We start from the raw sequence: 19311 nt of genomic DNA on the forward strand, positions 1-19311 counted from the left end.
GCAGGGAGTGGATGTTATGCATTCAGATTAGCTGGAATGTGGCTTGTGAAGGCCGTTAGTCAAAGATGATGACTCCAGCCCTCCTGCTGGCAGTGCGGTGTGGGTGGGGAAGGAGAGAGGAGCTCGGTGGAGGGGAGCTGGGGGTGGGGGCTCTCGACTGCTCTGCTGGTGCTCTGGGCACTGACACGGCGGCTCGGCTGCTCATCAGTCACAGAGGAGAAAGCGCGGCTGCATCTAGGGCGGCTAATGCCCTCGCTCTGTCACATCATTAGTGACACAGCCTTAACTTGCCATTCTGGTGCCTTCATTTAGCACAGGGGTTTACCGGGGACATAAGTGGAGATAAGAAAGCAACACGGACTGGGAGCTTTCAGATGTTGATTTAAAAAGGGCACAGAAACCCACCTCGGGCTCCGTCTGACCCTGGCGCTCAACGCATGGACTCCGCTAATGCTTTTAGCAGGATCTAACTTCTAATTTACTGCCCCAACTTTTAGTTGCCTCAGACAGCCGTCTTTGATGAGCCATATACTGTGTAAATCTGCATATCAACCATCGATTTAATAGTCACAGGTCAAGTTTTTGTCTTAATTATAGCTCATTTCGACCACGCAAGAATAGTTAGTGATTGTGAAAACACAGTAACCATAGAATAACCCACCACAGAGTTTCTGTAGGGATTTCTCAGAGTAGGTCTCCCGGTCGCAGCCCTTTCCAATGTGGCTGGTCTGCAGCTCCACCGTGGTCCTCACCGAGGATAGAGGTCCGCCACAGGTCTCGAGGTGCATCTTGGGAAACAGCTGCTTACTGCCTGTTCCCGGCTCATAGTCCACTCGCTTATTCCAGCCTGGGGGGAAAGAAAAGATGGAGTGACAGTCTTAGAGAGGATATATTATACTGTAGAGTTCATCCTGTGAGTGGATGCAGATTATTATCTGTAATAATATCAGATTTTCACAAGCCTGTCGTTGCTTTTGTTATTGCACGTTTAGCGCCTCATTTTGTCCATTTAGACTTCCATCAAAACAACACCAATTCCAATTTTTCTCTGTCACTGGTATTTCTGGCATCACAACTCAATATCCTTCTGGCAGAATGTACCCGACTAATGAAATTGCTGCATTGTTGTTGGAGTGCAGTGCAGTACCTGCATTAGCGGCAATAGTCATTATGCTGTCACTGTCTGCCATGTCAGCTGTGAATTGTGTTTTTCTATTTGGGAAGGCTATTATTTTGTGTGGCAGTAATTTTTTTTTTTCCTTTTTCAATCAATTTTTTTTCCAGGCTTTGCGGTGTGATGTTGTGTTCATCTGCAGTGTCTCTTCCATTTAACAACAGAATGAACTGTGGAATTCTGTAGCCTGTTTAATGTTTTCCATGAGTTGTGTTTACAGTGAGCCGTTCTCACTCATTATCTCACTTTCAAACAGAGGATTTGGCATATCTATAAATGCTGTCAGCACATATTTCCAACATTTCCTCATCCCTGTTACTTCTTTTACCTCGCTTCCTCTGTCATACACCAGCATCACCGCATCATCGCTTACAAAACTGGCTCTTTAAAAACAAATTATATGACCTCAGAATTATTGATACCAGCTCTAAACCATCCTACGCAGTCCATGCTTTTTGCACAAGCATACATAAGCTCCAATCTATCCACTGTCTATCTAACTCTCTGTCCACGATTACTAGCCAGGAGCTGGAGGCATAAGCATGAAGCCAAGCTGACTGAAGAAGAAGGGAGCATCTTTTTGTTGCTCACAAGCCTGTTAAATCTGCCATGTTCACTTCCTCTCACACTCACCAGCTCATGCTGAAACACATACACATGCTGCATCTGTTTTGCAGTTGATTTACTTCCTCTAGACTGCAATTGCTGTGGGCTACAGCACCACTGTTTCTATGGGATAGGCTGTAGCTGAAATGAAAATAGGTACCAACAACAGTGCATGCTAAACAAGAACAAAAGCACATGCAGGAGCATAAAAGAAAGAAAAAAAAAGGCCACAAGCACAAAAGACTTTGCTAATTTAGCCTTTTTTCCTTCTCTCTCTCACTCTCTCCCACACACACACACACACACACACACACACACACACACACACACACACACACATTTCATTGTGCACACACTAACTGCATACATGCCTGTCTAATCCTACTTGTTGATTACCCCTGTATGGAGTTGCTACTTCTGGTCCACTTTGGGGTTGATGCTTTTGATTCAGCTATTGATTTGAACCAGCTGATGGGTAAGCTGCTGATATGCCACTCTTTTCTCAGAGGTAGCAGCAATAACTGCCGACAGACATTCAATCTTCAAAACAACAATAGAAGAAAAATAGTTCTTTAATTTTGTGTGAGCAGATAGAGTAGCTAACCTTGCTGATGCAGAGAGGGATTTTTTTTTTCACAGCAGAGATTTGTCTGTTATTCTTCTTTTGCTTTTCTCACTTTTCACTATCAACCTTTACCAAGGACGTCCACTAATAAAGCTCTATTTTGTCTGAAAAAACATCTTTCCATTTTCTAATATTTAAACAAAACAAAAAAATGCACGTTTGCCAACAGTGAGATGAGAACATCAGCTAGTGATACAGTAAACTTAGATTAGCATACGTTGTGTTGTGTGTGTGTTTTAAATCTTAGTACCAGCACAGTGGCCCTAATTCTGTTCTAATTTTTCTTTTTTATAAATTTCCACCAGTGGGATGATGGAAATAGTCTCAAAGTTGATCTGTTTATGGTTTTCTGAACTGCAACCCTCCAAGATCCCAGTCTTTGGAAAATCTTATAGTATATAATCTCAAACTAAAAGTCTTAAGACATTTTTAGATGTGTGAGGGTCCCAGTCTTTAAAATTTTAAAGTTTTAAAGTCTTCCAGTGTTTGGTAGCCAATGTATAACTTACTCTTGGTAAAAAAGCCACACTGGGGTCATTTTGTTAAAACAAATGGCCAAATAGTCGAGTGACTTTGCTGTGCAGCTCAACAACTAATGAACGTTATCTAAAAACAGTAGGTTAGATTTGTATGTTCTGTTCAGGATGTGTACATGTCTGTGTTTTATACTCAAAGGTTTGTGTGTGAACATACCAGTGTTGGCATATTTCAATATATTTATATATAGTGGTTGTATAACAGGAGGTGCATCCAGTTGCAGCTTCCAACACATACTTGTATGAACAGTGACCGAGTTGAATGTGAAGCTTTCTCACTAATCAAAACATTAAAGCGATATCATAATTAGACCTGTGGAGTTGAGCTCAGCACATGACCTTATTTATTTATGTGCATTTCGTCACTAGTTCGTGTGTTGGGATCACAGACTAATATAATTCCACTTTTAGAAAACATGACTATGGATGGAGGTGTAAGATGGTCAGATTTGGTCAGAATTGTAATTATTTCTTCTGAAACAACCTTAAGTTTTTCTTTTTACTTACTTTTACAACTATTAGTTGAAGATTTACTTTGGCTGACTATAACTGTAGTAGATTTAGGATGTTCTTGAGCATTTGCAATGAAGGCAACTGAACTAGGCTTGTGAAGAAACCAAGAGGTTTCTTCAGTTCTAAAAACTAAGGAAGAGTCCCAGGTATTTAACCTCCTTGTCTCCTCACAGCTGTAGAACCACCCTGTAGTCATGTGAGTCGTTAAGGGTCACATGAGCCAAGGTGTGAATCGCAGCATGGGTCATTAATGACGGTTGTTCACAGTGGACATAGATAACCATCACTGAACAGAGGCGGTGGCCTATGATACCAGCTATCAGTCACATATAACATATAACTTCTCAGGCATTTCAATCCCCCACTCACACCTTGACCCATGTGACCTTAATATCTCACATGACGGCAGGGTGGAGCAACATCTCACAAAGCATTCACACCTTGGCCCCTTTGATGGCCCTGAATCACTCCCTAGCTTGTGTGATTCTTAATGACTTGATTACAGGATGGGCCAGTGGCTCTTAAGACCCCTTCCAAGGGGTTAAATGCCTGGGACTCCATCATCTGAAACATCTTGGATGGGAGATGAAAAATCTTCATGAGTCAAAAAGAAGTAGAGTTGCCTTTATTTCAAATGCTTGAGACCATGACCTGGATGACTAAGAATGTAGACCTAAGATTTAAGTTTGCGAGAAGGTGTAAAAGGCTGTTCAGTAAAAAGAGACTCCATGAACAAATGAACGGTGATAACGGGGCTTTAACACGGCCTGCCTAGCTCTACATTTTGAGCAGGAGCACGGATAATAGGGCAGAGCTTGGTTAAGAATGCATGGAAACGTCTGAGGAAAGGATAAATGAGGAGTAATGGGTTGAGGACACAGTTTGCATATATGGGAAGGACCTGGTTCAGATTGGAAGTAGGTGATTAACGGTTATGGGTTAGAGAGCACTAGACAAACATGAGGGCTAAAAAAAGGTGCAGACTCAGGAAAGATTAAAGTGGTTTCAGTCTCCTCAGTCCTTAGTTAAATCTCACCAAAGGAACACCTGCAGTCTAGTTGTCTGGAGGTTGCAGTGACCAGTATGCATTCACTAAACCTGATAAACTTCATGGATACAAAGAGGAAAGGTGTACAACTATTCCTGTAAATGAGCTGGTGAGCTTTTTATGATGTTGCCAGCAGGTTCATCATACTGAAGATTGACACCATTGTTTGTTTGTTTGTTTTTACCAACCAGCTGATTCTTTTCTTAGTGATATGATGATATGTCATTACCTCACAATATTTCATGTAACTGGAAGCATATATTCTACAAATGATCATGAAAAACTGTCTCTGAGCTCAGGACAACCACACAATGTTCACTATCGATTCATAATATTTTATTGGTTCTTGTAAAACTCGTGTTGACCACTATGGCTCCACCACTATTGCTTTAGTGTAGTGATTTGCTCAAAAAGTGAAAAAACCCAGTTTCAAATGACTCTGAGTTAAAATGAGTTAAGTTATTCATACATAATGACATTGAGACAGATTAATAAGAAGGCAAGGTCTATTTATACACTTTAGTCCTAGTCATAAACTATGGTATTTATAATACTGTTTGACCAACTGGTGAAAAGTGCACTGCCCTCAGTTATAGTGAGGAAGTGGCTCACTGGTAGGAATGAAATGAGTTACAGCAAGCGTGGGAGTAGCGTGTGATGGAAACCAATCACAGTGCCGAGTACAGTAGCAGATGTTCTTTCACACCAAAAGACACATTTCCTTCTGAGACACCTCCTGCCTCTGTGGTTACACATGAGGCAGAAAGTGTTGAAACTGTGTGGAAGCAGTGAAGTTGAAATATGAACTGTTAAGAGAAAAGCAAAGAAAATGAAAAGCCATATACTCTCAACACAAAAGAAAAACAGTTTCCTTTTTATTTCTTAGGTTTAGATAAGACCCAAACAAACAACCTCATATCGCTGATAAATATTTGGCAGTGGCATTTATCTTTAATAACAGGAAACACTGCAGCGATGAAATGGAAAATGTCCTTTGCCAAAAACCCAGTGGGCTGTACTGAAGTGTATTTACAGGAACAAAACAAAGAAATACATCAGTGTCCGGAATATGTTCCTTTTGAAATTGTACACAATGGCACCTGTCTTCAATGAAGTTTCTGATTTCTGAAAGATAAATGTATACATATATAGAAGAGTACAGTAACATTTATCACCAACCTTATCCCTGTCATATATTTTAAGCACTGATGTGCTCATTTTAAAATTTCTAATAACTCCAAGCAGTCTTGCAGAAGCCTTATGTTATTTCTAGCTTTGCAATAGAACTAAATTACAGTGCTAGACCTGTGATGCGTTCTGTTTTGTCACTAAAATACTATTTTTAAGATAGTGATGTAAACCAAAGTGCTCTGGTATATGTCAGTTCAGCCTTTTCCCCCCAGTTCATGTCATAAAAGCACAGAATTTATGTTGCTTTCAAACCCTATGGGCAATTTCATTCAATCTGTTTCTACTAAAAGCCTTACCTACCAAAGCTGTAAAAGGCCATTTCTTGCAGCGGGGACATGAGCACAAGTCCATTTACTTAGGTTGAATTTTTAGCTACTTGAAACTGAACAGTTAGATGCTACTTTACGCACATCGCAGAGAAAATATATTGACCACCATGTTTTACATCTCTGGATCTGTGAGGCATTTTCCTTGCTATGTCCCCAGAGACGTAAGGATATGATGTAGTATTATTACTTACTCAGTAATAATAAAAGGGGCACTTCTGCTGCATGAGTTGAAATGATATATTTATACTTGAAGCATATTGTAATAATCTCAAGAACCTTTCAAGTAATAGTTTGAAGGACTTTAATTTGTCCTCAGCATCTGAATACTAACAGCTGAGTACTCCTTTGGCCGCAATGATCTTGAGAATGTTGTTTTTTTATGTATCTTTTGATTCTATTGTTGCCACTCAATGTGTTGCTGCAAAGCACATCCTCGGGTGTCATGTAATGCTAATTTGTCAGATGCTGTCTTTGTTACACAAAAGTTGTACTTTGGCAGCAGTCCTTCATGCATCTGCCACAGTAAGAGCCAAAAGACTGTGGTTCACATACGCTTTGGATCTTTGTGTTTTTTTCTTTTGTGCAGTTTTATTTTAATTTTTACACCTTAGTGCAAAAGGCTGATGGGGTATTGTTGTCACTCTGCCCTGCAGGTGAAGGGTGGTGTGGACTCTCAAGATTGTGAATGGAATAACTTGAGAACGAAGCAATGTAGATGTTTCAAATTGATTCCACTGATACTAATAAAAAACTCAACCTCAAGGTCGAGGTCACAGGTCAAGTTTTCTAAAAATCTTGTGAGAGCAATAACATGAGAATGAGGAGATGTAGAATGACAGGCTTCTTTTTACCACTGCCATAACCTGACCAGTTTCTTCATGTTGTGTTTAAATGTGACGTGTCAGCGGCTTGGACACAATGGCAGGCATGAGTACACTCACACTCGTTTGACAAACTTTGCTTCACAAACCAACTTAGACTACAACTACATTAAAAAAATTGAAATATTAAAAGCAACTTTAATAAAATGTTTAATAAAGTTGCTTTTAATAACTTGAACTGTAGATGTAATGTATAGAATATTTCATTAATACGTGAAAACTGAATCATAATGTGGGGGAGAGAAAAACTGACAAATGAACTACTGATGATCTTAATGCAGCCTTTTTTTAATGACCGTCATGCAGCTGAGCAATCATACACTGTTGCCCTGACATTCCTAAACCTAAGACTGCTGTGGCCAATTAGGAAAACAGAAAGTCTTCTGCGGTGCACCCAAACCTTTGATCAAAACTCTGTTTATCAGATGAGCAGAAGATGAAGTAGTTCCTTCTTTATGTTTTCACTGAAACATTTTGATCTCATGACTGTTTTTGAGGTTGATTCTCCTGAACATCATTACATCTGGCACCAGCTCAGTTTCAGCTCTTTCCTACTATTGACAAGAGATATAAGAAAGTTTTCAGGCTTAATAATGTGTTGCACGGTGGTGCAGTGGTTAGCTCCATCACCTCACAGCGACTGGTGCCTTTCTGTGTGAACATTTTACCCCTATGTCTTCTAAGGTTCTCTGCAGGTACTCCGGCTTCCTCCCACAGTTACACGCATGTGTCAGGTTATTAATTGGTGATTTAAATTGGCTGTACAGGTAGGTGTAAGCATGAATGGTTATCTGTCTCTATGTGTTACCCCTGTGATAGACTAGCAACCTGTCCACGGTGCACCCTGCCTCTCTCCCTATGACAGCTGTGATGGGTCCAGCCACACTGACCCTGAACCAGGTAAGTGAAAGCAAATCAATGGATGGATGGAAAATACACCAGAAAATGAGGATAACTGTCATTTCTAAATATCAGTGCTTTATTTTAAGTCCTACATAACAAAATAAACATATTTACTTCTTGTAAATGACTTCATGGCCCATCTGAAGTGTCTTTACAGCCCACCAGGGGACTGAGCACCACACTTTGAGAATCACTGCTGTAGAGTAATGGCTGTATGTTATTTAAGAGTTTATTTGGAAGCCTGACTGGCTGCAAGACCATTAATCAGAGAAACATCTGTCAGTGTTATATCTCTGTACGATGAAATACAGGAGGTTCCAACAGAATAGCTGTGACAAAGTATTGTCCTGCTTATTCCACGGACATTATGAAGTGCTGTCAGTCTTCAATACTGTTATGCTATTTTTTTTAGTTGCTATAGGAAACTGCAGGATTCGAGTAGGTAGCATCTAAATATTCCACTGGATAAACAGTAAGTGAGTGAATCCAGCTTCTCGATGATTTGCAGCTCTGCGGCGGGGAAAACAGATGCAATAAAGCTAGGTGAAGAGGAAAGTCAGAAAGGGTTTGAACAAATTGCCAGAGGTGGGATCTCACAACTGGATTTACTGAGTCAACTTGTTTTATTACTGCAGAGCAGAGTCACGTGGATATTTCGTGTGTAAACAAGTAGCAAAAAATAAGACACCCACAGACTAAAAACACTTAAAAGATTTAAAAGCCAAGGGGAGAAAAAGACATTTTTAATGTATTTTTAATTTCACAGACCAAAACTAAAACTAAACTATTTAGCTGTATCTGTATGATGCTACTGCTGCTACCACTGACAGGTGCAGTAGGAGCTCAAAAAACAAAACAAAACCAAAAAAAACCCATACATAAATAAATAAATAAATAAACCAAAGAGCAGGAGCGCACATAGTGTAAAGACATAAATCTAAAAAATCACACGAAAAGCTCTCGCGCAATGTGACGTGCATGCACAGGCACAATAACACACAGCCCTGCACTGTGCTCAGCTGTCTTAAAAGCAGTGTGGGTTTAATAGGAAGCTATCTGGTCTCTATTGAGCTGTGTGCTCGCCTGCAGTACGCTGAACAGAACTCACACAGAGGGCCCAAGAGTTCCTCTCTTTGTGAATTTGAAAGGAAGACGAGAGGCAGAGGAAGCGGGGCAGACGTGAAAACAACCATGTGAAGCTGGTTCATCAGTGCTAAAGTACAAACTCACTGAGGTTTGGATCATGAAAAAGGAGCTTTTTATGTGTGCGTGCTCAAGTCAACAATCTTGTTTTTGCATCTTGCGCATGAAACAAGGGATATGTTTCTGTATGATCACGATCTAAATATTTACTGGCATCAAATCTTAAAAGTGGTGCTGCTGTCACTGAGGAGTGATGCACAGTCTACTGTTGTTAGGTTTATGCAGCAAATGTGCTAGGTTAGGCTTCTCAGTGCTAATCATGCTGAGCAAATTTGTCAAGTTTTGTATTTTTCGTACCATAAGGCGCACTGTCGATGAACGCGTCTGTTTTCATAGATAAGGCACACCAGATTATAAGACGCATTAACCGAAACAAAACAGTCAGATAAGTCAAACTTTACTCAACTCATTCTTCTTGCTTCCTCTACTTCCGTACTTCTCCATAATTCTCTCACAGCTGTACTATTCCCATGTTGTTACAGTTTATAAATGACTAACCTCGAATTGTTATCTCAGTTGTTTTCCTGACTGAAGTTTGGTCTGTTTACAGCATCCTGCCATTTGTCCCTGACAATCGCGAACCCTCACGTTAACTTTTATCGAGTGGAATAAAGTTAGCGTTCATCCTCCACCTTCCCTGTGTTTATGTTATGTGGCTGTAGCTCAGGTAGCAGAGCAGGTCAGCCACTAACCAGAAGGTCGGTGGTTCGATCCCAGGCTGCTCCAGGCTGCATGCCAAATATCCTTGGGCAAGTTACTAACCCCATGTTTGCCTCCTGGTGGGCCCGGTGGCGCCAGTGTTCGGCAGCCTCACCTCTGTCAGTGCGCCCCAGGGCAGCTGTGGCTACAATGTAGCTTGCCATCACCTGTGTGTGAATGGGTGAATGTAGTGTAAAGCACTTTCGGGTCCTTAGGGACTAAGTAAAGCGCTATACAAATTTACCATGTTATGCTAACATAGCAGTGCAGCTTCGTAGCTTAGCAAAGTCGTGCTAAAACATTTTTTGACAGATTTTTGAGCATCATGTACCACATAAAATCAGTTCGAGGTCAGTAAGCACAACCAGAATTCATGCCTAAGGCGCACTGGATTATAAGGCGCACTGTCGATTTTTGAGAAAATGAAAGGATTTTAAGTGCACCTTATAGTGCGGAAAATACGGTAGATAAGGCGCACCGGATTATAAGGCACACGGAAAATATGGTAGATGGCGACATGTCTGGTCACACCACAACGTGCACCACCGCAACCTTCTCTAGAGTTTATAGGTATGATCTGAAAAAGATGAAATATAGAGTGAGCAGGAGTTTTCTGGGCAAAAATTTCTTGTTGAAGCTAAAGGTCAGAGGAGAATAGCCAGATAGATTTGAGCTGAAAGAAAGCCAACATTAGAAGAACCAGTCGTTGTCGCCTCCACCAAGAAGATTAGGTTTTTGGTAGTGTTTGGATGTGTGCGTCACTCTTTCTGAGTGGTGGGTATGGGGTAAGTCTGTCTGCCATTATAGTTTGCATCCAAATATCATGTCACATTTGACCTCTGACCTCACTTTTACATGTCACATTGACCTTTTTTTCAAGTTGATCCCAAGATGTGTTATATCTTTAAAGAAAGAATTGACGAGAGAAAGACAATAAGCTGCCTATTTAGTGATAAATATACTGCAGTATAATGTTATTTAATAAAGTTATTCATGTCCATTTATTTACAAATCATTACCTATCATCCGCTACCTACTCCTACATTCTGTAATCAAAGTCTGTTATACTACTCTTATCTGATTTTTACTGCACTACAAACTTCTTGTATGTATGTTTCAAAACAAAGAAAACAAGCTGAATACATACAAAATACTACACAATTCCCTTAAAAGTAAACACTTCCCAGAATTAAAATTACTCTGAATTAGGTCCAGTACAGTGAGCTGCTGTTAAGGCTGAATTCTTACAAACACAGGTGTAAACGCAGACTATTTTCATTGTCTTATTCCTTCCCTTCCGACTTGAATATTAAGAGATTTGTCAGCAGATATGGATATAATATTGATAGATGATCTCTCAGGTAGAACCACATATGAATATTCAAGCACTGAAATTGCTGTACACACACAAATACACAACTGAGGTAAGTTTCCATCATCCTGCCTGAAATAAAGGGTGTGAAAAGCAGGGAAAAAGACACGGTGGGGAAGGGAAGATGGATAGAGGTGCTTAAGAAAATGATGCATCATCACACTTTCACACTGTTCCTTGTCTCTTGAGGGTGTGGAAGAGTGAGTTTTTGTATGTGTGCATGTGTGTGTGTTGTCAGTAACTTCTTGCATGCTTTTAAATGTGTATGGAGATGTGCGGATGTGTAGGAGAATGGTTATGTGAATACTGTGTGTGTGTGTGTGTGTGTGTGTGTGTGTGTGCGTGTGTGTGTGTGTGTTCGTGCGCACATGTAAAAATGCTGACACCATGTTCAAGTATTGGAGGAGGTCATCATTACTCGTCCCAGCCATCAGTGAGAGAGCCAATTTCCATATAAAAGAGCACTCTGCTCCTCTTTTCCTCTCTTTTCTTCCCTTTCCTTTTCCTCTCCACCTCAGTCCTCCTCCATCTCTCTCCACTTCATCTTTCTGATTTTTCTTGTTTCCTTGCTGTCCTTAGGTCTCTCTTTCCCCCCAAAGGATTCATTTTAATGCTTTCATGCATGCTCTTTGTGTGCCATACAAGATACTTTTTGTTCTCAAGTGCATAGAGAGCTCTTACTTGTTTCACCAGAGTGCAAGACTTGCAGCTGAAAAATGTGCAGCTCACAAAATGTTGGAAGCTAAGAAAAAAGTGGAAAAACAAGGTCAAAATGCAAAAAACACACCAGTGACTGGAATGATATTTCTTTTCTCAGTGTTCCATGATAGGATGTTCAATCATCGCCCCAAATTATCAGTGTTAAGCCAAGTATATGATTTTGGACTGTACCAGAAGAAAATTAAATCATCTTGAAAAAAAATTGATGATTTGTTTGGTCAGGCCTTCAAAATGATGGTTGCACTGAAAGACAGGTTTACCATTACCAAGGTGCTGCAACCAAAAGCTAATATCAAGAAAGAAAATTATGATTACTTACTTACTAACCAACCAATGGGAATGCAGCAAAACCTGACACAGTCACTGAGTGGCATGACGCTTGCATCACACAACAAATTCAAACTGGAAAATTGCTGTTAAAATGTGCAAATGAAATCTGTGATTCCAACATATAAATCTAATTAGGCTGTGGCAGCAGAAGCCTTGTTTATGTGATTTGTTTTGCAGCTGCTATAATGAACTTGCCAATGTGATGTAGCTGGGAATAAAAAAGGATTCAACATAAAACTTTATGTTATACACAAGTTTATTAGCTCAATGACCCACAGTGTAGTTTGCAATAAATATATGTTTATTTATTTACAGATTTTTCTTGGCTCAGAATTGGCCTTTGGATTGTGTTTATAGATATATATAAAATATGTGATTTAAAAAAATATATATATATATGAGAACTCTGTGATTGTGATGATGTATGTGTGTGTATATATATATATACATACACACACACACACACACACACACACACACATATACATATATATTCACATCATCTAGTAGATCTCGGTTGGTAACGAAGAGAAGGAAGGTAGTCCGAACTGAGGGGACTGCACTATCAGAAGGCAACATTGCAAACATTGCTGAGACTGTATGCTAAGCAGAAGGAAGGAGGCCGGGGACTAATCTACGGTCCAGGATGAGACAACGAACATCCGTGCGTACACCAGGAAGATGGCTCAGTGAATACCTCAGGCAGCAGAAACCCAAGAAAGAGGAGGAAGAGGAGGAACCATCATGGAAGGACAGGCCCCTGCGCGGTATGTATCACCGGCAGATAGAGGAAGTGGCTGACATCCAGAAATCCTACCAGTGGCTGGACAAAGCTGGACTGAAAGACAGCACAGAGGCACTAATCATGGCAGCACAAGAACAAGCTCTGAGTACAAGATCCATAGAGGCTGGGGGCTACCACACCAGGCAAGACCCCGGGTGCAGATTGTGTAAAGATGCCCCTGAGACAATCCAGCACATAACAGCAGGGTGCAAGATGCTAGCAGGCAAGGCATACATGGAACGCCATAACCAAGTGGCCGGCATAGTATACAGATTGCTGGAGTTGGGCCAGCTCTGAATCCAGCAGGTTTTTCTGGTTCTTTGTGCATGCCCATTATGGATGAACCTCTGGTCTTCAGGGAAAACTGATGGGATGGCATGCTAGATATGCTTTCCCTGCTCTGGGACCAGTTATCATCTGTCATCTGTTGTTTTTGAACATGATTAATCTGCTAAATTTGTCATTACTAAATGTCTAGTGCTACAGCATAATATGAGTGTGAAATTAAAGGTCTGCACTGTAAGAAACATATTTCTATTATAATAATCTTATAAAGCTTTTAATGGAATTTAATGAAATTACACCAGTTCTCATTCTGCAGAATTCTGTGGGAAGCCTCCTAAAAGACCCCAATTTCATGTCTAGAGTAACTCTAATTCTTTTGCCCCCTCTGAGGATTGAGTGAAAATGACAATTTAATCCTGTGTGTTTAAAGTGGAGACACTAAAACTATTCAGTAAAAATCATCCAAAAAGTTCTTTTTTGGACTCTACAAATCAAATTGTTCTCTTTATACCATCTTTCCTTTTGTCCTGCTCATCATATCAGAAGACTGAGCAGATTACCCAAGGCATCCCATGTCCTCTATCTCCTCATGGGGGATCCCGAAGGAATCCAAGCCTGGAATACACCGTAATCCCTGCAGCATGTCTGCCCCAGGGTCGTTTCTCCCTACAGTGAGGTTTTCCACTGTATTGCTCTTAAGTCACATCTAAAGCTTGTAGGTGCGGGAGAGGGTCAGAATGTAACATGGCTGTAGTGTGTAGCAAAATACATCTACATAACTGGAGCCTCAGCTAGACAAGACCCAAGGACTTAATGTTCCAAACCTTTTCCCTAGACACAGAATCATGTCTCCCTTATCCTTCCCCTGAACTCTTCTTCTGTTTTTTTCCCTCAGACATCCAGTCACTCCATTTTGTTTTATCCCCTTTCTCTCCCCTTCTCTCCCTCTCCCAGCTTTGTCTCTGTAATCATGATCAGTCATTGTCATCTTGACAGTAAGGTGGCACTATAAAGGAAACTGTGGCAGAGAGACCGAGACTGAGGAAATAAAAACACTCTTCTGTCAGTGTGTGTGAGTGTGCTGGTATGTATTTATGTCAAGGCTTTGTCCAACTAAATAATTTATGATTAAAGGAACAAAAAGATTATCATGAATTGCAATTGCAACCAAACACAATTTAATTCAGGGCAGTCAATATTTTACAACATTTCCCTTTTGTTAATGTTATAATGTAGATCAAGTCAAAACTAATCATATCAAGTGATCTCTGTGAGGTAAAAGCTCAGGTTTCAGAATGGTTTCCAGCAATTTATATATTGTCATATTGTCACATATATTGAAATATTTCCATAGATTTGTTTAGGAATAGTCTTTTTTACCTGCATTTGTTAGACTTTCCCAAAGTAAAAAGCACAAGTGGATAGTATTGTTTTTAAGACTTGCAACAGGCAAATGTGAAGGTACTTGTTTGTTTATGAAACTGGATCGAGGACGCTTGAAATAACAGTGTGAAGCTACATATTCTCCTGATTGTTGCAAGGTTTTATATGTGCAACAGATGTTACCAGTAACAGGGAAATTAGGCTACTTTTGTATATGAAAGTATATTTTTTCTTTTTAGAACAAGATGTGATGTTTTCAGTACAAGTTTACAGTTTTTTGGATTCTTTTTACAACTTCCACAACGGTGAAGTGACTCATGGCAGTACTCAGATCAGTAGTTTAAAAAACACAAGTTGCATTCATAACATTATTTTCATCCTACCACGGGCGTCTCTTAAGATACAAAAAAAAGCAAAGGTATGGCTTTTACCCTTACCATTATTCATCCACCCTTTCTACCTAAAGCCAGAGAGAAGAATAAAAAGACTTTGCGTGAGATGATCCCTGTGACAATGCGCACAAATTTGTTATGATGTAATGCAATAAAAATGAAAAGTGGCAAGAGACAACAGCCTGAAAACAGTGATGTGCACGAATTGCTATGACTAGCAGGGGATCAAAGAAGAAAGGGAGCAAGAATGAAAGAAACATGAACATGAGGATTGAACTTAGCTGCCAGATGGCGAAATGAGAGGAATGATATGGGAACAGGGAAAAGGGAAAAGAATCAATACCCACAAAAGAAAAGAAAAGTGTGAGACACAGACATTAACGACAGGGAGAAAAGAGGAAACAATGAATTTAATATGGGGAAACTAGCTAATACAAGTGAGGGGATGAAAAGTGCTACAGCAGCAGTCAGACAGCCTCAGTGTGAGATTAGAGAGGAAGCAAGAGAGGAGGAGGTAAAGGAAATGGGAAAAGGAAGTGCAGAGTAATTTATTTTTCTTTTTCCTCTCTTTAATTCATCCTCTTCCCTCTCTTATCGCAGATCAGTACTGTTGGCTCCCAAGACAGACAGACAGACACACACACACGCGCGCGCACACACACACACACACACACACACACACACACACGGCATACTGAAGAGTTAGGCAGAAAATTCAGCTTCTTTCCTCAAAGAGAGAATTTGCCTGAAAGTGTCTGTTGCTCTCAGAAAATCGCTTATTCTCAGTTCGTCCTCAACTTTCCACCAACTTTACTGCTAACACAGTACACACTGTCACAATGAGCTCTGACACCTCCTTAGAAAATGATAAATTAAGATATATGAAGATATAACCAGTAGTCTGCCTCTGCCATGAGTTAGCAGGTTCAGTAGACAGTTTTCACCACATTTACAGTAACCTTTACCAGGAGGACCCTTGCAACTGCAACTATTTATTTATTTGTTTGTTTGTTTGTTTTTTACCAGTTTTAGAGGAAATAAAGCTATTTAACAAAGGATAGGAAGAGTTTATGGTTTTGGTTACATCATAACGTTAATCATGTCCAGCTTGCTGATCTGGAGCATTCAGGTGTTTCTCAATACATATCCAAAGTCTTCCAAGGAGCAGACATCCCAGCCACATTTACCCCATAGTAAGACTGTCCAAAAATCATGGAAATTGCAAAAAACCCAAGACGTTATATGCACGTTATATGTTAAATTTCATGAGAGTACATGTTAGTTTGTAAGAGTTGCCAGAATAAAATCTCCTCTCTCCCAAAAGAACATGGCAGCACGGACTTCCTGAACAATGTCCCTTGGACAGATGAGACCAAAGTGGAGATGTTTGGCTGTACCGCACAGCACCGAATTTGGCAAAAACAAAGCATATCAGCACAAACACCTCATAAACTGTTAAGCATTGTGGTGGAGGGGTTATGATTTGGGCTGTTTAGCAGCCACACGATCCGGGCATCTTGCAGTCATAGAGTCCACCATAAATTCTTTTGTGTATCAAAGTATTCTAGAGTCAAATGTGAGGCCATCTGTCTGACAGGTAAAGCGTTACTGAAACATTGTCATAAAACAAGACAATGATCCCAAATCTACAACTGAATGGTTGGAAAAGAAAAGAATCAAGGTGTTGTAATAGCCCAGTAAAAGTCTAGACCTAAACCCAACTGACTGCTGTCGAGCACCCGTAAGAGAGGTGTACATAAATGAATGGCCAGGCCCTCAACAAACTGAAGCAATGTTGTGAAGAAGAGTGGGTCGAAATCCCTTCACAACAAAATGAGACACTGATAAAGTCATATTGAAAACAATTACTTCAAGTTATCACTGGTAAGACTGATCTACAAGCTATTGAGTTATGGTGGATACACAGTCATGTGAAAACTAAGCAATAACACACCACAATTCAAACTACTTTTTTTTACATGACTGCCAATTCAGTGCATATTTGAAAATTTTTCATTCATTAATACATTTGTATTTATGTCACAGGGACATTTATATATTCTGACAAAAATGAGGAACAATTGTTGCCTAATGTGTGCAAAAAAAATCACAACATCAATCTCTGCACACTTAATGTCTCTTAATCCTCTTGAAAGCTGCTACATACAGGCATTTATTAAGACTGAGTTTTCATCTTTTTCCGATGCAATCCTTTTTTTACAGACATTTTTTAAAGATATCTTCCAAACCAAAGCCTCTTATCATAATCATCATCAGATCTTTGTTTTTTTCCTCCATTAGATAAATGTCATTCTATCCAACAAGTTTACCTCAATTTTTATGGAATTGGTCAATGCTATTCATTTTAAGGAAGACAAACTGCAAACATTACTCCAATCCTCATTACAAAAACCTTTAAAACTGAGTAGTATTGATGTATGGTGCATGCATTTTTAATAACTAGTCACATCTCACCACCGCTTGCTCAAGAGATATAAAATTCGTAATTATCTCTCCTCATGCCACAGTTTTATGGCCAGGACCATCAGTACATTGTATGTCAATGACTTTTTCTTCACTTACATCTCCGCTGAAATGGAAACATCAAACAGTCTCAGTAAGGAATATTTTTAGTCAAAAGATTCACAACTATATTTCTGTAAAACCTACATGCTTGTTAAACAGTTGAATAATTTGTTGTGTAAAAACTAGAGTGATATGATAAAAAGTTACTGTTCAGTTGAAAGTCGAATAAGAAATGCCACCTCTCTCCAAATAAGTGTGCACTCATGTCATAATGGTGCGATCCATGACTCTAATTAGGAAGAAAATGATGGCGACATGTAAACTTTTAAAACATAAACATCTATGCTATATTGCTCTAATTATTCCGGTATAGAAAGCAGACGTGGAGTCTGAAGTACCTACTAATTGCCTCTGGGTTAGTTTGAGTTTGGGGCTATAGGAGGTTATGAAAGAAAGAAAAAATGAAACGGCACAGTGAGCATCGTGCACATTCACAAACATGGGCACACAAATATTCAAGGCTCAAAACACTCAAAAGACAACGGAAGGATATGCATATGCAGATTTTTGTTTTCAGCAGTGCGACATCTGCCAGTCAAGGCCTGTGCTTGTCGCTGGTTGTGCAGTTGTGTGCTTGTGACTACAATCTCTGCTGTGGAGTGCATAGACGACAGAATTGGTTTTGGAAGCTGTTTTTCCTGTTGTTGGTGATGATAGCACACATTTCATTCCTTGCAAAGCTAACATTCACTTTAGCCTCAGCTACACTATTTATTTATTAGCAAATGACAGCAGTTCTGTTCAACTCAATTTAAATTGTAAGGTAAAGACTTCACAACAATAAAGAGAAATCCAACAATCAGTACACCCCCTATGAGCACTTGGCGAGAGTGGGAAGGAAAAACTCCCTTTTAACAGGAAGAAAACTTGAAAGTATCTTAGAAGTAGAGATAGTGTCTGTCTCCTGAATCCAAACTGGGAGCTGGTTCCACAAAAAAGGGACCTAAAGCTGAAGGCTCTGCCTCCCATCCTACTTTTAAATACTCTAGGAACCACAAGTAAACCAGCAGTCTGAGAGCTCCCAAAACTGCTCTAGTGGGGTGATCCAGTACTATGAGGCTTTTAAGATAAGATGGGGCCTCATAATTTAAGACCTTGTATGTGAGGTTCAAATCAGGATTTAACAGGGAACCAATGAAGAGCAGCCAGTATGGGAGGCATAAGGTCTTTCTCTCTAGTCCATGTCAGTACTCAAGCCAACTCTCACAAATGATGAATAGGTGCATACACTTTCTAAACATCAGCATGTTAGCGTTGTCATTGCAAGTACACTGCCCTACAAGTTTATCAGTATTGAGCTGCAAGTTTTGTCATAGTTCCATGATCCATGACAAATAATACGAACGACGTAGGAATTTATAAACCACAAAAAGCATGATTAATTTTAGGATAAGTGTTAGTCAGTGTTATCAGTGTGTCAGCAGTTAGATGAGTGTTTCCATGTTAGGCATATGGTGAGATGTAGTAGAACCTAAAATAATCAGGCTGAGGCCAAACAAATAAATGACATGGGTAAAGCGAGGAAGACTGCAAACACTGAGACAGACGGCTCTTTAAATGCTCCAGGGAGACTTGCCAGGTGTTCCCAGTAGCACTGCCTACCAAGAGCCTGTAAGACAACTAAGGAGGGGGAAAATAGGCAACACACACACACACACACACACACACACACACACACACACACACACACATTTAAATTCTGCTTAAATTTTTCAATTAAATCACATTATATGGTACAAATATCCCTTTCA

General features: G+C 39.9%; 1 protein-coding gene across 1 annotated transcript in view; it reads right to left on the reverse strand.

Annotated features, from left to right (window-relative positions):
* The window catches only part of LOC100697909 (calsyntenin-2), a 309840-nt gene that overhangs the window by 76379 nt on the left and 214150 nt on the right, over window positions 1–19311 (reverse strand). Inside the window, exon 6 of the mRNA XM_005461707.3 lies at window positions 662–847. Coding sequence (XP_005461764.1) covers window positions 662–847 — 186 coding nt within the window. The remainder of the gene's footprint in view (window positions 1–661; window positions 848–19311) is intronic.

The sequence above is a fragment of the Oreochromis niloticus genome, linkage group LG14, assembly GCF_001858045.2.
Source record: "Oreochromis niloticus isolate F11D_XX linkage group LG14, O_niloticus_UMD_NMBU, whole genome shotgun sequence".
NCBI lineage: Eukaryota > Metazoa > Chordata > Actinopteri > Cichliformes > Cichlidae > Oreochromis > Oreochromis niloticus.